This window comes from Cynocephalus volans, chromosome 3, assembly GCF_027409185.1.
Source record: "Cynocephalus volans isolate mCynVol1 chromosome 3, mCynVol1.pri, whole genome shotgun sequence".
In the NCBI taxonomy this organism is placed as follows: Eukaryota; Metazoa; Chordata; class Mammalia; order Dermoptera; family Cynocephalidae; genus Cynocephalus; species Cynocephalus volans.
The window spans coordinates 93761221-93780514 of NC_084462.1; the positions used below are offsets into that span (position 1 = coordinate 93761221).

At 34.6% G+C, this 19294-nt stretch overlaps 1 protein-coding gene across 1 annotated transcript in view; it reads right to left on the reverse strand.

Moving 5' to 3' along the window:
• Positions 1–242: 242 nt before the first annotated feature.
• The window catches only part of WDR76 (WD repeat domain 76), a 29526-nt gene continuing 10474 nt past the window's right edge, over positions 243–19294 (reverse strand). The window contains exons 5-13 of the mRNA XM_063090999.1: positions 18986–19112; positions 16908–17009; positions 16762–16805; positions 15710–15863; positions 10441–10599; positions 5506–5723; positions 4782–4934; positions 3163–3216; positions 243–734 (exon numbers count right to left, since the gene is read on the reverse strand). Of these exons, the coding sequence (XP_062947069.1) occupies positions 482–734; positions 3163–3216; positions 4782–4934; positions 5506–5723; positions 10441–10599; positions 15710–15863; positions 16762–16805; positions 16908–17009; positions 18986–19112 (1264 nt within the window). The 3' untranslated portion in view covers positions 243–481. The remainder of the gene's footprint in view (positions 735–3162; positions 3217–4781; positions 4935–5505; positions 5724–10440; positions 10600–15709; positions 15864–16761; positions 16806–16907; positions 17010–18985; positions 19113–19294) is intronic.

Genomic DNA, 19294 nt, shown 5'->3' on the forward strand with positions numbered 1-19294 from the left:
AATGTTCTCAGTTAAAAAAAAAAATTCCAAAATCACTGAGTTAGATAACCTTTCAGGAACCCTTCCAGTGTGTGAGTCTGGAAATAAATATTCACTCCAAACTAGAAAATAAGCCACAAATCTATGAAGATTTCACTAAAGAATCAAAACCGTATCATTAGATAACAAAAACTTTTAATACTGATCATTCAAAGCTTTATAATTTATAATGTTAGAATTTTTCAACATACTACCTGATTAAAAGTGCTGAAGCCATCTCAGCCTTCCCTCAAATTCCCTCCCCATCCTGTAGCAACAACCTCCAAGGCATCTCCCTTACTAAAAGTACATTCTGTTCATAGTTCTTATTAATAAATTTTATATTTGCTAAATATAACATATTGCCAAGTGAACACAATAAGCCAAGTAAATTACTAGGTTCCTTAGACAGTGATGAATTTGAACAAATTGGTGTTCCTAAGCCAAAAACTCAGCAGCTCTCTTAATTCATAAAAACATGTATCTTCCCGCTGGAATTACCTCCAGCCAAAATATACTGAGTCGGGTGCATGGCATTGATGGAACACACAGAGGCAAGGCATTCTCCAAGAAAAGAATGCACCTTCTTTCCTGTCTCGTGGAAGATTTCTACCCGTCGTGGATGGGCCATGCTGCCAACTATGACACAGTCTTCCTGTTTAGGGTCCCACATGGCTTGGAACCTGGTCAGCCATCGCCCAGTGATAGTGTTGTGCCTAGTGGAAAAAACAAGATTTTTTTAAAGGAAGTAAGTGATAAATAAGGTAGTACTGGGCAGAGGGTAAAGATGGCATTGTTCCTAAAGCTAGTTTTCTCTGCCAAGTTTCTCCTCATTAAGTTACTGAGTTACCACCAATCTTATCTCATCCTCCCAACAAGACTGAAACTTAGGACAGGGACAATGTCTTCCTCATCTGTGAATCTCCAGTGCTGAGCACAGTGGTTTGCGCTCAACAGCTGGTCACTGAGTGTTTACTGAAATGGTACCTTTTTGTTCATGGTTCCTATTTCAATGGACAAGGAGGATTTCCCACAGGGAAGAAAAAAAATTAAGCATGTCCAAACAGAAGAAGCCCTAGAAATAAGAAAAATCTATAACCTAGGTTATTTATTGCTGTTTTAACAGACTCTACTATTTCTCCTATATATTACATATTCCCCTGATAACTGAACCCCAAACCATTTTATATCCCATATAACTTTAAAACCAAAAATACATTTAGGCCTCAAAGAAAAAAAATCACAAGGAGCTGGCCAGTTAGCTCAGTTGGTTAGAGCATGGTGCTGATAACACCAAGGCCCAGGGTTCAATCCCTGTATCAGCCAGCAAATAAATAAATAAATAAAATCACAAGGGAAATTAGAAAACACTTGCAGACAAATGAAAACAAAACAACAACATACCAAAACTTATGGAATGCAACGACAACAGTACTAAGAGGGAAGTTCGTAGTGGTAAAAGCTTACAACAAAAAAGAAGAAAGATCTCAAATTAACAACCTAACTCTATACCTCAAGAAACTAAAAAAAAATAAGAACAAACTAAACCAAAAGTTAGCAGAAGGAAGAAAATAATGATCAGCACAGAAATAAATGAAATAGAGAATAGAAAAAAATTAACTAAGAGTTGGTTTTTTTCAAAAGATCAACAAAACTGACAAATCCTTACCTAGATTAAGAGAAAAAGAAAATTCAAATAACTAAAATCAAATGAAAGAGGGAACATTACAACTGATGCCACAGAAATAAAAAGGATTATAATACAATTATATACCAACAAACTGGATAACCTAGAAAAAACAGATAAATTCCCAGAAACATAACTTATCAAGACTGAATCATGAATAAACAGAAAATCTAATCAGACTTATTAGTAAGGAGATTGCAGCAGTAATCAAAAACCTCCCAACAAAGAAAAGCCTGGCACCTGATGGCTCCACTGGAGAATTCTACTATTTACAAGAATGAACACCAGTGCTCCTCAAACTGTCCCAAAGAACTGAAGAAGAGGGAACATTCCCTAACTCATTCTGAGACCACCATTAACCTGATTCCAAAGCCAGACAAAGACACAACAACAACGAAAAAACTACAGACCAATATCCCTGATGAACATCAATGCAAAAATCCACAACAAAATGCTAGCAAACCAAATTCAACAGCACATTAAAAGGAATATACATCATGACCAACTTGGATGCAAGGATGGTTCAATGTAACAAAAATCAATCAATGTTATACACCATGTTAACAGAATGAAGGACAAAAAGCACATGATAATCTCAACTGATAAAAAAAAAGAAACTGATAAACCAGAATGAATAAAGTTTGAAGAAGGAAATCAAGAGGGAATAACTTCTAAAAAAGGAAATGAACATACTTAAATATAGCCTCTACAGACTATAAGACTATGAGGCAACAGTCAATATACATTACACAACCTGTCCCCAACTTCATAAATACTAATAAAGAGAGATATGTAGGGAGAAGGCATTGAGTAGTTTGATGTAAATTATACACACACATTCAAAGCAGCAGATGCAAGAAGAGGGTAATCAAAGAAATGAAGTAAGTGGAGGGGTGCAGAAGCCCTCTAAGCCAGGCTGGCCTGTGGCTCACTTGGGAGAGTGTGGTGCTGATAAACCAAGGCCCCAGGTTTGGATCCCTATATAGGGATAGCCAGTTAGCTCACTTGGGAGAGCGTGGTGCTAACACCAAGTCAAGGGTTAAGATCCCCTTACCGTTCATCTTTTGAAAAAAAAAAAAAAAAAAAAAAAGCCCTCTAAACCCAGAATAAGCAGGCACAAATAAACAGCTTCCAAAAGTGTCATCAGCAAGTGACTAACTACAGTCTTCTGTAATAAAATAACATGAGTAATTCAGGTTGGAATAAAGCTATTCACCTTAACCAAAAATCACCTCCCACTTGCAGAGAATAGCTACTGATTAAAAGAGACTGAACCTCTTTATAGACACAAGGAACCTGGAAGCAAGAATCCTTCTGAGTAGGAATCAGCAAACTGGGACTCTCATACAATGTAATACAAAAATCAGGCCTACTACACTTGACAATTAGATGTCTAATGTGTGAATTCTAACAAATAGTAATCCAGGGTCTACATTATTTGGCATATGAAAACCTACCTGATGGTGGTAAGGAGAGGAATCTGAGAGGATATACAGCTGCTGTCAAAAATTCTGCAAAATAAAGATCAAGAATAGAGTAACACACTCTTTGTTTCTTAAAATTTTTCTGAAATAACATCAGTGCATTTAACAAGCTTTTCATTGATTTATGGTATAAAATATGATCGTTATTTTAAATATGAAGGATCAGACTAACAAACCAGTTAATATATTTAACAAAAGTTATAAGGAACGTTATAAAATTCAGTGCTTACAGTTTAGAGTAGAAATTAAACACTATTACTCCAAACTTAAAATGTATATTCTAAAATGATAATCTGGACTCTAAAACTATATTCAGATTCAGATATGGGACATACATAAAGGATGTGGTCTGAAAATGCACAAATAACCATTTCCCTATGAGACTCATCAGTTGAGGGCCTAATAGTGTCATTTCCAGGTACTGATGAGACTAAGACCAGCCAGCAACTAAGAAGAAGAGTCCAGAAGCCTCTACAACGTAATCCATCAGAAAGAAACTAACCACATCACCACCACCTCCCGTTCACCTTGTGCCTCACTGACCCATTGTGGTTTCTTGGCACTAGAACTTATTGGCTAATTAGATTACTAGAATGCCAAATCACTAACAGTTATGTAATGAGTAAATGTGGCAGTGTAAATGAACAGGAATGCATAAATAAGTAGCTCTTGATATAAAGGAAACTGCATGGATAGAAAGGGGACACTGGGCTGCCATTCCCCAACAATTAATTCCCTTACTGCACCACCTGGTGATGCTTACGGTCTTTGCTAGAAACTAATCAGGTACCTGTCACATACTGCAAACCATACTTTTCCCAACAGGTAAGTCCAAGCAGAAATTAGGTGCCATTCTAGAGCCTGGCCCTCAAATACTTGTTGAATGAAGAATGAATAAATTCTAAAATTGCTGAAAGTAAAACTCTTATAAAATGAGAAATGCTTACAATTTTAAGCAAAATCAGAGATTCTAGAAGAAAACAAACTCATTTTTCTTTGTGGTTACATTCCCCACATCTTCTTTTACTGACAGTATTTTCTGGTTTTGTTCAACTGGTTTATATTACATTTTAAAATCAATTTTTAGGAAGTAGCTATAAAAAGGTACCAAAGCTAAAATCTTAAAACTATAAAACCATATCCAGTAGTTTGCACAGAAACCCAATTTTTGCTGTTTTCTGCCTGCCCATGGTCTGGGACTCTGCAATTTCCATTCAGCACTTCACTTGTAGGATGAACTCCCTGTCCCCAAAGTAAGAGCTTCTACCTAAAATTACCTCCTTTCCAAGATACCACAACAGCCTGCTTTTATCGGATTCTTCAGTGCTAAAAGGGAAGCCTGACTATCGACTTCCCAGGGTAGCTACAGACCTGCTTTGCCAGTCTCAAGGAAATTTCCAGGACCCCAAAACTGCCGAAAAGCCATTAATACAGGTCACTGGTCTTTGGGAACCTTGATATGGCTACAAAACAATAACACTAGCAATTCAATAGGAATAGCAGTACACAGAACTCTGGTTTACTGACATAGTAGCTTTAGAATCCTTTAATCTTTAGATTACTTCAAACATATTTCTGCCTTCCCAATGTACCTCAGCTTACAATCTGCACATGTGGTCACCACTCTGTTACCAGTAAGAGGCGAAAAATAGGCGGAAGCAATGCTCTTTTCATGTTCAGTCAAAGAAACTAAAGGTTGGTTTCCTCTGGGATTCAGGTGCCTTGCATCATAAATATGAATATCCCTGTAACAGGAGGAATAATTATTAGTGTTGCCACAGTACATGTAGTGAGCCTCTAGAATAGGGCAGAACATAAGTTAGACACTCAAATACTTGCTACTTTGAAGAACATTTAAGACAGACCCTTTAATCTTCTATATTAACTTTACAAACATTGGTATAGATAATAAGTAAAATATTAGAAAAATTCCAAAACTACAGCAGATATAGAGAGACAAGTTTCTAGTTCGTTTTCCAATCTCTGTTGGAAAAAAGTTAACACAGACCAACGAGTTATAGGTAACATATAACTTCTTTTTTTATAATTAAAAATTTTCTTCTCATAAGACTAGAAGTAAATGCATATAATGCCAAGGAAAACAAAAATGTATATTTATTTCAATATTTTCACTATTAAATCCAAAAGAATGTATCATTAAAAAAGAATCACACTTTTAAAAAGCCTCAATCAGTATGGAAGGGAAATTATTTGGCCTTTGGGCATCACAAAAGTCAGATATCTTTGACAACCAAACTAAACCATGTATTTGTGACACTAAGAGGCCTAAGTCACAAAGTTTTATGAAGAACATACCTTAATCCTGCAGTGATGAAATACTGTCTATGCACTGGGTGGACATGAACGGTTCTTATTTTTGTCAAAGAAGAATTGATAAGTTTCTCGTAAGAAGTTCCAGGTGTCCGTCTATCCACCAGTGACATATTTCCATCCCAGTGTCCTACTATTAAAGTGGAGGCATCTTCTGCCAAGAAGTCAAAGGAAGAAAAGCTACTTCTTTCATTTCTATATACCTAAGGACATAAATAACAATCAGCTTATATATCATTCTTCTTTTATTTTATGACCGGTAAGGGGATCTTAACCCTTGGTGTTGTCAGCACCACACTCACCCAGTGAGCTAACTGGCCATCCCTATATGGGATCCGAACCTGTGGTCTTGGTGTTATCAGTACCACATTCTCCCGAGTGAGCCACGGGCCAGACCTAACATTCTTCTTTTAAAAAAAAGTCAGTGCATAAGTTCTTTGGTAAAAGGATTCTAAAACACTTTACTCAAATAACCTCATTTATCCTTTTATCATCCTCATAAGATAAATGGGGCAAAATGTAAACAAAAGCTCTGATCAGCTGTGAGACTTGTCTACAATCAAATGGCACATCCACCCATGTCAGGGCTATATCCCTAATCTCTTAAACATAATAAATCTCAGTTCCAGATCTACTGTGTGAAATTTATCAGGAAATTAGCTTAATCGGAATTCTACCCAAATGAAATTTTGTATCTTAATATACAAAGTAACTGCCAACCTGGGTCTTTGGAGTCAGACAAACCCTAGTGCAAATTCTAGTTCCACCATCTATGTCCTTGAGCAAGCTAATAAACATCTCCTTGCTGCCTCAGTTTTTTCATCTGTTAAATGGGGATAACATTACCTATTTCATAGGGTGTTATAAGGCTTGATAATATATATAAGGCATACTCAGGATAGCGCCTAGCACAAGGTAACTGTTCAATCAGTAGGATTAGGAACAAATTACTGATACATGCAACAATGTGGATGAATGTTAAACGCATCACACTAGGTGAAAGAAGCCAGACACAAAAGGCTACACAGCCTGTGATTCCATTTGCTTGACATTTTAGAAAAGGCAAAATTATAGGGATAGTAATCACATCAGTGGTTGCCAGGTGTTGTGGGTAGGGGGAGGAGGATGACTAAAATGTCGTAAATTAATTTGAGGGGAGGTGGAAATTTTCTGTATTTGACTGTGGTGGTAGTTACACGGGTATACAGAACTCACCAAAATTCATAGAATTGTACACCTATAAAGGTAAATTTTACTGTATATAACTTACACTTCAATAAACCTGACTTTAAAAAGAAAAAAAGAAACAAGGAAACCCGACTTAAAAAAAAAGTGGAGTGGGCCGACCCCGTGCCTCACTTGGGAGAGTGCGGCGCTGGGAGCGCAGCGGTGCTGCTAGTGCCGAGGCCGCGGGTTCAGATCCTATATAGGGATGGCCAGTGCGCTCACTGGCTGAGCAAGGTGCGGGCAACACCAAGCCAAGGGTTACGATCCCCTTACCGGTCACAAAAAAAAAAAAAAAAAAAAGTGGAGAACTCTCACAACTCAATAAAAAAAGATAAATAATCCAGTTAAAAAATGGGCAAAGGATCTGAACAGACATTTCTCTAAAGAAACACAAATGGCCAACAGGCACATGAAAAGCTGCTCAGCATCATTAAGCATTGGGGAAATGAAAATGCAAACCACTTCACACTCACTAGGATGGCTATACTTGCCAGCAATAACAAACTGGCAAGGATGTGGAAAAATTGGAATCCTCCCACAATGATAGTGGATATGTGAAATGGTACAGCTGGTTGGGAAAACACTTCGCTATTTCCTCAAAATGTTAAACACACAGTTACCATAGGACCCAGCAATTCCACTCCTAGCTATACCCAAGATAAATGAAACATATGTCCACACAAAAACTTGTACGTAAATGTTCATAGCAGCATTATCTGCAATAGTAAAAATATTGAAACACCAATGTTTATCAACTGATGAGTGGATGAATAAAATGTGGTATAACCATACAATGTAATATGATTCAGCCATAAAAAGGAATGAAGTACTGATACATGCCACAACACAGATGAACTTTGAAAACATTTTGCTAAGTGAAAGAAGCCAGGTCACAAAAGACCACAAATTGTACAATTCCATTAATATGACATGTCCAGAATAGGCAAATCTATAAAAACAGAAAGTAGATTAGTAGAGTAGAAAGGTTGCCTAAAGATGGGAGAAAGGGGAATTGGGAGGGACTGCTAATGGGCAAGGGTTTCTTTTTGTGGTGATGAGAATTTTCTAAAATTAGTCTGTGGTAATGACTGTATAACTCTGTGAATATAATAAAAATCATTGAATTTTATCCTTAAATGGGTAAACTGTATGGTACGTGAATTATATTTCAGTAAAGCTGTTTAAAAAATAAATAGAATCAGTTATTACTAAGTGGCTGATAACTATAGATGCACCTTTAAATTCTGAACTCCAACTTTCTTGTAATAATGTAAACAAAACAGAACATGACTGACAGATAATTATATGGCTGTGCATTAATAACCAAAGTGATATCATTTAACATTGATTAAAATTATCTGCTTTAATCCATAATTTATAGACCATCTATTTCTAACAAAAATTTGAAACATCAGTGTTAGTTTTTTTGGACAACAATGTTGCATTTAAAAACCTATTTTTAAAAAGGTAGAAATCAAAATTAAAAGAAAAAGAAAAAAACAAAGATACAGACAAAATACTGTGTTTTTTCTAGTTGTCAGTATTCAGAAATCAAGTCTGACCAGCAACACGTTAATAGTCTTGAAAAATCTTTTTTCACATGGTTAAAAACAGATCTAAAGGCAAAGTTACAGTTAGATAGGAGGAATAAGTTCTGATGCCCTAGAGTGACATAGCTAAAAATACTATATTGTATATTTCAAGATAGCTAGAAAAGAGGATCTTCAATGTTATAACCACAATGAAATGATAAATATTTAGGTGACAGATATGCAAACTATTCTAATTAGATCATTATACAATATATACATGTATTGAAACAACAAACTGTTCCCCATAAACATGAACAATGAAAAAAATGAATACTTTTTTAAATGGTAAAAAAAAAAAGAAAAGAAAAAAACCCAAAAAACCCAGACCTAAAGGGACTTAACCATCCTCATTCTTAAGAGAAAACCCAAAAATTCAGAAGAAAGAAAAAGCCTCCTCAATCGTAAGAAAGATTATTTAGGAATTCAGTGAAGAATAAAACAAAAGCAGTTACATACTACAGTTATTAATTATTTAAAAACCCTTTTAAAAATAATTATGAATAATCTGTACATGGAATATTTAAGAATAATTATAGTTGGTAGATCATGAGACTTTTAATCTCAGGGTCGCAGGTTTGAGCCCCATGTTGGGCACTTGCTTTGGGGCTGGCTAGTTGCTCAGTTGGTTACGGTGCAGTGCTACAACACCAAGGTGAAGGGTTCAGATCCCCGTACCAGCCAGCCACAATAAAAAAAAAAACAATAATTACAAAGATATCAGAATGTGTTGATTTTGAGTACTGGCTTATATAAAAAAATTAAGGCATAAAATTAAATCATCAGTATTTACAAAGCAACTTCAGTGACAAGTACACTGCTATTTTCAACTCAGGACCTCTAAAACCTTAAATGTCTCATTCAAAATAAGGTAAAGGATGAAAACTTACATCTAAACCATCCTAAGTTTCATTTCACAGATTAAAATCCATATTTTTAAAACAGTTCAGTTTGTAAGAATTCTCTGAGGAAATCTGATATGATTAAACAAATCCAAAAGCTCACTTCAAATATGTTTGTTATAAACATTAAGTAGTAGACCAAAACATAAGCTATGGGATCCAATATAGCAAGGCTTCCTCAGGCCTTTGGAAGCTTATGGCCTGCTCAACCACAGATCAAACTGATTAGGAAATCTCCAACGAGTAGTCTGGTAATCCAGGTAGAGTGGGTGGTCATGAGTATGAGTGCCTAAGATCTTTTAACTATTTTATTTCATTTTATTTTTTCTTTCAACTAATCAGACAAACTTAATCTGACTTGAACAGGTTAGACCAGCCCAGGAGAAAGACCCTATCCTCAAGAGGTGGTTACAAATAAACTTAGTCTAAGGTGTTCTGAATAAAACCCCCTGGTTGTCTGTTCCTTGCCAGAGTACCATAATATGATGGCCAATGGCAGTTTTTCATTCTATCTACCAGAGAAAAACAGCTGAGCTAATCTCCTTACCATTATATATATATCATGTAAGACATGATAAATCTTAGCTAGAAGACCACATTTTTACAAAACCAAATTTTGTACTTTCTGTATTATATCACAAACTAAAAGTTTTAGGTGTACATAATATAGTACCGTGATGTGAATTTCTCTATTGTCTTTTGTCATGTGTAAGACTCATCCCTATAAAATTCATGTCTGCAAAGACTAAGAATGATGAACAAAAGGATAATAATATTCCAGTTTTTCCCCTGAATTAACAAGTAGAAGTCTTAAGCTTAAAAATAGATAAGCTATTTTACTTAAAAGCATTTTGCAAAAAAAAAAAATTAATAAGAGCAAACACTTACTATGTGCCAGGTTCTGCTCTAAGTACTTTATCTGCATAAATTCATTTAATCCTCATGATTACCCTGTAAGGTAGATACTATAACTATCACATTTCACAACTAAGGAAAGTGAGGCACAAAGAGGTTAAGTAACTTGTCAAGGTCACCCAACTAGTAATAGATGGGCTGGGATTTGAACTTAGGCAGTGCAGTTATAAAGTCCCTGTGCTATAGCACTTCTCCCAGTCTGACTGGTACAATAATCATTCATGTAGCATTTCATAAAGAATTCAGAATATCATTTAAAGTCAGCATGTAAACAAAGTAACATTTACCTCTTCAAAAATAGCCTTGGAAAAATCCCCACAGCGTAATGTGCCATCATAGCTCAGTGACAGTATGTGGGCTGGATTGGCAGGTGAGAAGTAAAGACAGCTAACTGGCTGAGTATGGGGATAAAAAACATAAACTCCATCTTCTTTAGGTTGTTGGGTCTGGAAGACAGTTGAGGGTGAGGGTAGAAACAAAAGCTAGTGAAAAGTAGTAATATTTACTATGTTATTATGTCAAAGTATTTACATTTGGATTATATTCAATCTTTTCTTAGTCTATAATTGTACCTACTCTCCCATTTAGAAAGTCAGAACTAGAAATTTTACATGGTCACTAAATTACTTTTTCCTAATTTTTAATACAACAAATAAAGTCACATTAATGCTAATGGTGCCTAACTTTTTGCAACTAGCAAACAAGTTTATAAATTACTGCTGATTATTTCAGATCATGAAATCTTCAAGAAATGAGAAATCGAGTCTTCATTTCACACACGTCATAATTCCTTACTACCAAAAAACATCAATACCATTACCACTTTGCTTACTAAGTGGGCTTCTATATAATAGTAACATACTATTTTCAGTATAATTTTCATGAGGTATTTGGCCCTGGCATAAAATGATAATTTTAAAAGCACTCTGTCCTCTAAATACCCCATGAAAATGGTGTATACACCATGAAAATGGAAATTTGAATTTCTATACTAATATTACTACTTCTAAGGATTTGCCTTTCTACAACTGGATTACCAACTCCTACGAAGTCACTTATCAGATTATATAAAGTTATATTCCTATGCCATATGGCATATTATGAACCACAGCAACTGTCACCTCCAACTCTAGCTTAGTCTTCTCTGAAACAGTCAAGCATTTTTGTTTTTTATTTTAAATTTTAAAGTGAAGAGAAGTATTTTTTAAAAAGAAAGAGAAGAAAAGAATTACAATCATACACACTCTTCCTGCTACCCAGAATCACCCACTGTTCACATCTTGACATATTTGTTTGTAACATTTATTTTATAGAAAAACAAAACTTTCCATTGTTATAAAGAACTCAAAAAGTACAGAAATGTACAAAGATGGAAGTTTTTTAAAGTCAGTCCAAATCCAAAATTAACCAAAATTATCATGAAAATACTAAGTGAACATTACATATATCTTTATATGTACCTTTGCAGATAGAGACAAAGAAGAACTGTAGAAAAAATATGTTATATATACCATTTTTAATAGTACTAAATTTAACTATACTTCAAAATAATAAAAGAAAATCAGGCTAAAGAAATTTTTCAACTTTGAGTGTTTATTCACAAGAGATGTCTTTATTCACAAGACATATCTTCTAGAAAGGAAAAAGAATAAACCATAAAGCAGTTGTAGTCATTACGCTTTTTTAAAAAACTGTCGCAATTTTAGACAGTTTCTATTGACTGAGATTATTCTCATCCTCCAATCACTCCTTTCTCCATCTCCATATTTTGTTACATTATAATTTTTATTTCATCCAGTTTGATAAGGTTCACAATGAGCTCTGTAACCATAATTCCTACAACTGCTTAAAATTAGTTCTGAATTTAAGTGGATTCAACGTCACCATCAATTCTTTTGCCAAGATTTTCCTAAATTCTTAATTTTGATTTACTCTTAATTGGCTGGAATTTGTTGTCAAGCAGTATTTTCCAGAGGAACTCATGGGTCTTGAATTTCTTGAGCTTCTTCACATTGAGAATATCTACCTGCTGCCTTTACACTAGAACAATATTTTTGGCTGGGTAAGAATTCCAAGGCCATACTTCTTTCTCTAGTAACTTTGTACACATTACATTAAATGTTGCTGTAGAAAACTGAGGTAAGCTGGGCTTTTCTCCTTGAATTTGTTTTTTCTGTGAAGAATTCTTTATCCATTAAGTCCCAAATTTCCCTGGAACATGGTGTACACATTCAATTGCCCATTCAATTCTGTCTTAATTTGAGGAAAATTCTCTTTGAATATACTTTCTATTTCATTTGTTAGATCATCTTTGATTGTCTTTCCTTTTCTATTGGCTTCTCTTAAGGCTTTTTCATCTGTTTGATATTACCTCCAATCGTTCCTTTAATGTCTGTAATTCAGTATTTAGTAGTATCTTTCCATTCTTCGCTATTGTCTAATTAACTATTTTATACTTTGATCTTTGTTTCCTTAGTTCTACAATCTCCTATTTCATCACATTCTTTTATTTTATCATCTCATCTTTGAGCTTTATTTCACAAACTAATGTCATTAACTGGGTACACAGCAGCACTGTCCAAAAGAACTTTCTGAGATAAGAAAAAAGTTAAATACATATATGTGTCATCCACTATGTTATCCACTAGCCATGTGTGGCTATTAAGCACTTGCAATGTGCCTAGTGTAACCAAAGAATTGAACTTTCAATTTCAATTAATTTAAACTTAAATACAGTAGTCTCTTGTGACTAGTAGCTAATATACTGAATAGTGCAGCTCTATTGTCTGAAGCAGCTGTGAAGAATTTCCTTCCATTCCTTGAATTATGTTTTCCTTCTAAGTCTGTCTTGAACACGCTAAGTTCTTTTGCTGTTGTTTCTATTGTAGTGTTTGTTTAGTTGCATGTTATTTCTTTTCATTTTCTTGAATTGCTTTTCACTTTTTTCATTTGCTTGAATTGCTCTGTGCAGGCTAGTTGCTCTGACACATCTGGACTCTTTCTCCCAGTATGATACCAGTTCATTTTTCCCTCAGAGCTCCAGTGTAAGGATAGGCTTGTCTACAGCCAGAAGGAAAGATGAGGGCATATATCCACAGAAAAATGTGTACATGAATGTTCACAGCAGCATTATTCATAATAGCCACAGAAAAATGTGTACATGAATGTTCACATATCCACAGAAAAATGTGTACATGAATGTTCACAGCAGCATTATTCATAATAGCCAAAAAGTGGAAATGATCCAAATGTCCATCAACTAATGAATGGTTAAACAATGTGGTATACCCAAACAATGGAATATTATTCAGCAATAAAAAAGAATGAAGTACTGATACATGCTACAATACAGATAAACCTTGAAAACGTTATGCTAAGAGAAAGAAGCCAACGTTAAAGACCACATATCGTATGATTCTCTTTATATGCAATGTCCAGAAAAGGCAAGTTTATGGAGATTTCCCTGGGGCTAAGGGTAGAAAGGGGGATTAAATGTAAATGTGTATGAAGAATCTAATAGGGATGATAAAAATGTTCTAAAACTGGATTACAGTAGTTATACAACCCAGTAAAGATTAACAATCATTGAAAATTTTAAATGAGTGGATTTTATGATATGTGAGGGTACTTCAAAAAGTTCAAGGAAAGATTCTGATTATCTTTCCATTCTATTCTTCAACAAACTCTTTGAAGTGCCCTCATAAATAATACCTCAATAAAGTTAATTTTTTAATAACTGGGGTAGTTTGGGGGTGAGCATAGGACATGCAAGACGATATTGGTTTTAGACTTGCTGAATTTGTTAATGAAATGGCCAAAAGTCCTGGAAAATTAGAAGGTTGATGGAGATACTGACCTACAGAGACCTAGCAATATAGATTTTTGGAGTCACCAGGGAAGATATGAAAAAGGGACTTTTCTAAACGGCTTCTACTCTGTACAAATGAACCTACGCTGAAAAGATCTTCACTTAGCTGTCGTAATTCTCAATTTTTCCTTTTCAAAGTTCTACAGCAATGAGCTGGCTGGTTAGCTCAGTTGGTTAGAATACAGTCCTGATAACACCAAGGTCCAGGGTTTGATCCCTGTACCAGCCAGCAAAAAAAAAAATTTTAAAAAATTTTTTTAAAACCCATAAAGTTCTACAACAAGTAGTCTTTATACATTGTTTACACTTCCTCTACGACCCCATACTTTTTTAATCTCCTAAAGTCTGTGTGCCTTCCTTACCTCATTGTCAAAGCTATTCTCTCAACTCACTAGAACCTTTTCTTTGTTCCCATTTTTTTTTAACTTCTCTGCAAGAGGCCCTGTCAACCTCTTATCCTTGAAACTCATCTCTAAAGTCTTCTAAAACTATAATATCCTGATCTTCTTCCCACTTCTCTGCTTCTCTTTTCTTTGCTAAATCTTTTCACCTCCTACCCCCACACACATTATCAAAATAAGAGAGAACTTATAATCGCAAAATAAGAGAGAATTTGTTTTTTATCTCTCTTTCCACTTGCAAAATTTGTTTATTAACCTCGACTAGCCTCAAGTCACCATTGCTTCTTAATCTCCATTAATTGTCCTTATGGCATTTTTCATGTCTTTATTCTGCTTCTCCAATTAGAAAATGAATTCAGAGAGCATTAGCTTGGCTTTTCTCAACTTTCTTAACTACTGAAAGCACTTAATGCAGAACTACATCCACAAGTTTGTGACTCATCAAAAGATGACTGGGGGGCTGACCGGTTAGCTCAGTTGGTTAGAGTACAATGTTGTAACACCAAGGTCAAGGGTCTAGATCCCTGTTTCGGCCAGCTACCAAAAAAAATTTAAAAAGAAAGATGACTGAGATCATTCTAAACAGATCCCTGGGAAGATATTTTGATCCAGTTTAGAGACTGTCTTAGTCCATTTGGGCTTCTATAACAAAATACCATAAACTAGGTGGCTTATAAACAGCAGAAATTTATTTGTCACAGTTCTGGTGCCTGTAAGACCAAGATCAAGTTTCCAACTAAATCAGCGTCTGGTGAGGGCCCACTTTCTGGTTTATAGCTAGTGCCTTCTAGCTGTGTTCTCATATAGTGGAAGGGGCAAGGGGTCTCTCTTAGGCTTCTTCTACAAGGGCACTAATCCCATTTATGACCTAATCACCTCTCAAAGGCTCAACCTCCTAATACCAACTCAACTACCTAATACCTAGGGGGTTAGGATTTCAACGTATGAATTTTGGGGGGGACACAAACACTCAGACCATAGCAGACCATATTTTAAACATAATTAGAAAATTAAGAACACTGTGTGATCTTTTCACAGATACATTTTAAATTATAATAAAGTTTCCTGACAGTTAAGTTATAACCAGATGGCTAATGATATCCAAGCTAAAATACCGAAGTTCTATAAAGCAAATTTAAATTCCTCCATATTTCCAAAATTTGGAATCATAAAGAACAAAACTATAAATCTCAAGCAACATTTATAAATAAATGGCTGTAGGCTATTCTATTCCAGACTATTTGCTTCAAATTTTAATATCTTTAAAAATTAATAATAATAACTTACCAAATCCCAAAGTCCAACTTGCCCAGATTTGGCCCCAGCTGCTACCAAAGTTCTAGTTACTGAAGGATGGACAGCCAAAGAGAATACTGGGCCTTTGGTAACTTTATAAACAGTATCTTCACTAATGACCATGCCATTTAAATTGTCTTTGTAGCTAAGAAAATTAAAAAGTTAAATTTTAAAAGTAAAACCAATCTCAATAGTCAAAATAAGTAAAAGATGATTCAAAATAGAAAAATTACAATTAGTAAATAAATGTGAGAAAATATTCAACCTCCTGGTAGTCAAGGAAATAAAATTAAGCAATTAGGTATTAATTCTCACTTATAAAATTATGCTTGATAATTTTAATAACACCAAAAACTAGTAGGCTACAGTTAAACATACATACTCACATACATTGCTAGTGGCAGAGTAAGTTCATATAAGATCGTCATAAAGAAAAAAAGATTTTTGGAAAACAATTCAGCAATGTGTACTAAAGGCCATAAAATGTCCACAATGTTTGACTCATTAATCCCACTCCTGGGAATCTATGCTAAGGAAATAATCCACTATCACACAGACACTTCAGCAAATACATACACACACAAACACACACAAAAAAATTAAATAGAAAACAACCCCAACTATCAAATAGGTGGGAGGAGGTTAAGTAAATTTCACCTATTCAATGGAGTATGATGCAATTGTTCAATAATTTTAAAGACTCTAATAACCACAAATAAAAAAACATAATGCAAAACTGTATATACATTAGAATGTAACAAAGTAAAAATGTATGTGAATTCATTTATTCAACATCAAATGAATAGACATGATATGCCAGGCACTGGTCTGGTTATTGAGACAAAATCCCTGCCCTCATAAAGCTTATATCCTAGTGGTAATGCATATGGCAACACCTGAAAGGAAATATACAAAAACAAAAGCAACAGTTATTAGATTGGAAATATTTCACCTCACTTTCAAAATTTCCTGTAATGGTATATAGTCTTTATAACTCAAACATCTCAAAAAAATGTAAAACAAAAGAAAAAATTTTAACATACCTTTTAATACTAGATAACCCCTTCTCAGTGTTCTTACTACTTGTCTGAAACATCAGGAGAGACCAAAGTAACCAAGTTAATATATATATATATTTCCTTAACAGCTGTAAGTACTTCTAAAAGCTGGAAGTACTCACAAGTGATACCTTGCTCATTTCTGCCCATGTCTGCAGAAATCCTTTAAATAGTTCGTTGTTGTCATCTCGATTTTCAAGAGTCATTTCTAAAGGCCCAGGAGGTAACAAAGGCTGTTATAAAAAATAAAAATAAAAAGTTTATTGTTTATCTCCCTGCCCTAGAACATAAACTCAAGGATAGCAAGGATATGTGGCTGTTTTCAACACCAACGGTGCTGGCACACAGTGGGCATTCAAAATAATTCAATAAATGAATGCCAGGTATCCTATAAAGTAATAATAATGTGTATTATCTCATTTAATACTCTCAAAAACCCAGTGAATAAGATACCACATTTTGGATTGAGATGGAATCAAGATTTGGAATAAGATACTCACTGGGTTGAGACTGAGAGAAGTTAACTTGCCCAAAGTCACACTGCCAATAACTGGAGAGGCTGGGAACTGACTCAGATCAGTTCAATTTGTTACTCAGTGTTATTACTCTATGACACTGTTTTTTAAAGCTCATATTGTAACCCATTAATGAGTGTAAAATAATTTTAAAATGTCACAACCAGGGCTGGCTGGTTAGCTCAGTTGGTTAGAGTGCAGCCTTATAACCCCAAGATCACAAGTTCAGATCCCGTGTACTGGCCTGCCACCAAAAAAACAAAACAGACCAATCAAAACAAAATGTCACAACAAGCAGTTTGTTTTAGTGAATAAGAATAGAATAGAAAATACTAAAGTGCATCACATACAGTAAGAGTAAGTGTCACTTCACAAAACTCATTTCAGGGGTGTGTGTGTATGTGTATTGGGTTGGAATGTAAATGTATTTCTTATTGTGGGCTGAGGCTTCAAAAAAAAAAATTTTTTTTTTTTAAAGATGACCAGTAAGGGGATCTTAACCCTTGACCTGGTGTTGTCAGCCCCACGCTCTCCCCAGTGAGCTAATCGGCCATCCTTATATAGGGATCTGAACCCATGGCCTTGGTGTTATCAGCACCACAGTCTCCCAAGTGAGCCACAGGCTGGCCCTTTCAAAAAATTTGGAAGCTACTCTTCTATGCTGCTTCCCATTACACCTTGATTTGCAGTTAGCTCCCAAAGCACCAGCCTAATTAGTGCTATCTTTCAATCTATAATTAAGCCCTTAGATATAAAGTATTAAAAACAGTAGATGTTCTTGAATAAAAAATAATTATAATCTTATTTACACAATAAATTTGGTAAATAAAACTCTTTCCACTTACCGATAATATAAAAATTAACTACAGCAAGAGACCTCATCACTTTTATCACACATTATTATTAATAACTACCTTTTATTGATTATTTACTAAGCCTGTAATACAGTGTAAGTAACTTTATAGATACTATTTCATTTAATCCTCACAACTGCCCTTTGAGGTATCTTTATTTTTTTTTTTAACTGACAGATAAAATTGTATGTATTTACTGAGGTTTCTATTATTGTTGCCATTTTTTAAATGGGGATACTAAGGCTAAGAAAGATTAAATAATTTACCTATAATCCTACAGCAAGTAAATCCTGCAGAAATACAGAATCCAACCCAGGCTTTATGACTTCAAAATCTTACTCATTAAACCATACAACGTTCAAGTATTAAATTAATGAAATATAAATTAAATATAATTTAATAAATTTTTGGCCTACTTTCAAACACTTCAAACTTTTCAGTATTTTATTAAATGAATACAGTTGTCCTTGGTATCTGCGGGGGGTGGGGTGGGGAATAGTTCCAGGACACGCTCCTCCAACTGTCCCATCTCCCATGATACCAAAACCCAGGGATACTCAAGTCCCTTATAAAAAATGGCATAATATTTGCATATAACCTATGCATATCCTCCCTTATATTTTAAGTCATCTCTAGATTACTTATAATACCTAATACAATGTAAATGCTATGTAAATAGTTGTTATATGGTATTTTTTATTTGTATTTTTTTTCTGTTTTGTTATTTTCCATTTTTGTTGTTGTTTTTAATATTTTTGATCCACAGTTGGTTGAATCTGTAGATGCAGAACCTGTGGATATGGAGGGCCAACTGTATACTTTATTTGCACATTTTCTTACAGTTTCATCTTCTAGTAATGTCGGCTGTATTGGAGTTGGTGGTAATGGAACTCCTGAAGGATCTACTTTTAGTAATCGCATTGACCTTCTACATCCAATCTCATTTTCTCTCTTCTTAGGCTTCTTTCTAAAGGAATGTGGAAAAACTCTTGTTATACTCATAAAATAGTAAAATGTATATATTAGGGAGATAACTTTTAGAAATGTATACCACAGATGTATTTGCACATTACATAGATAGATATATACACATGACCACAATAATTTAATTAAAAGTCTTGAAAAAACCTAAACCTAAATGTTCATCAC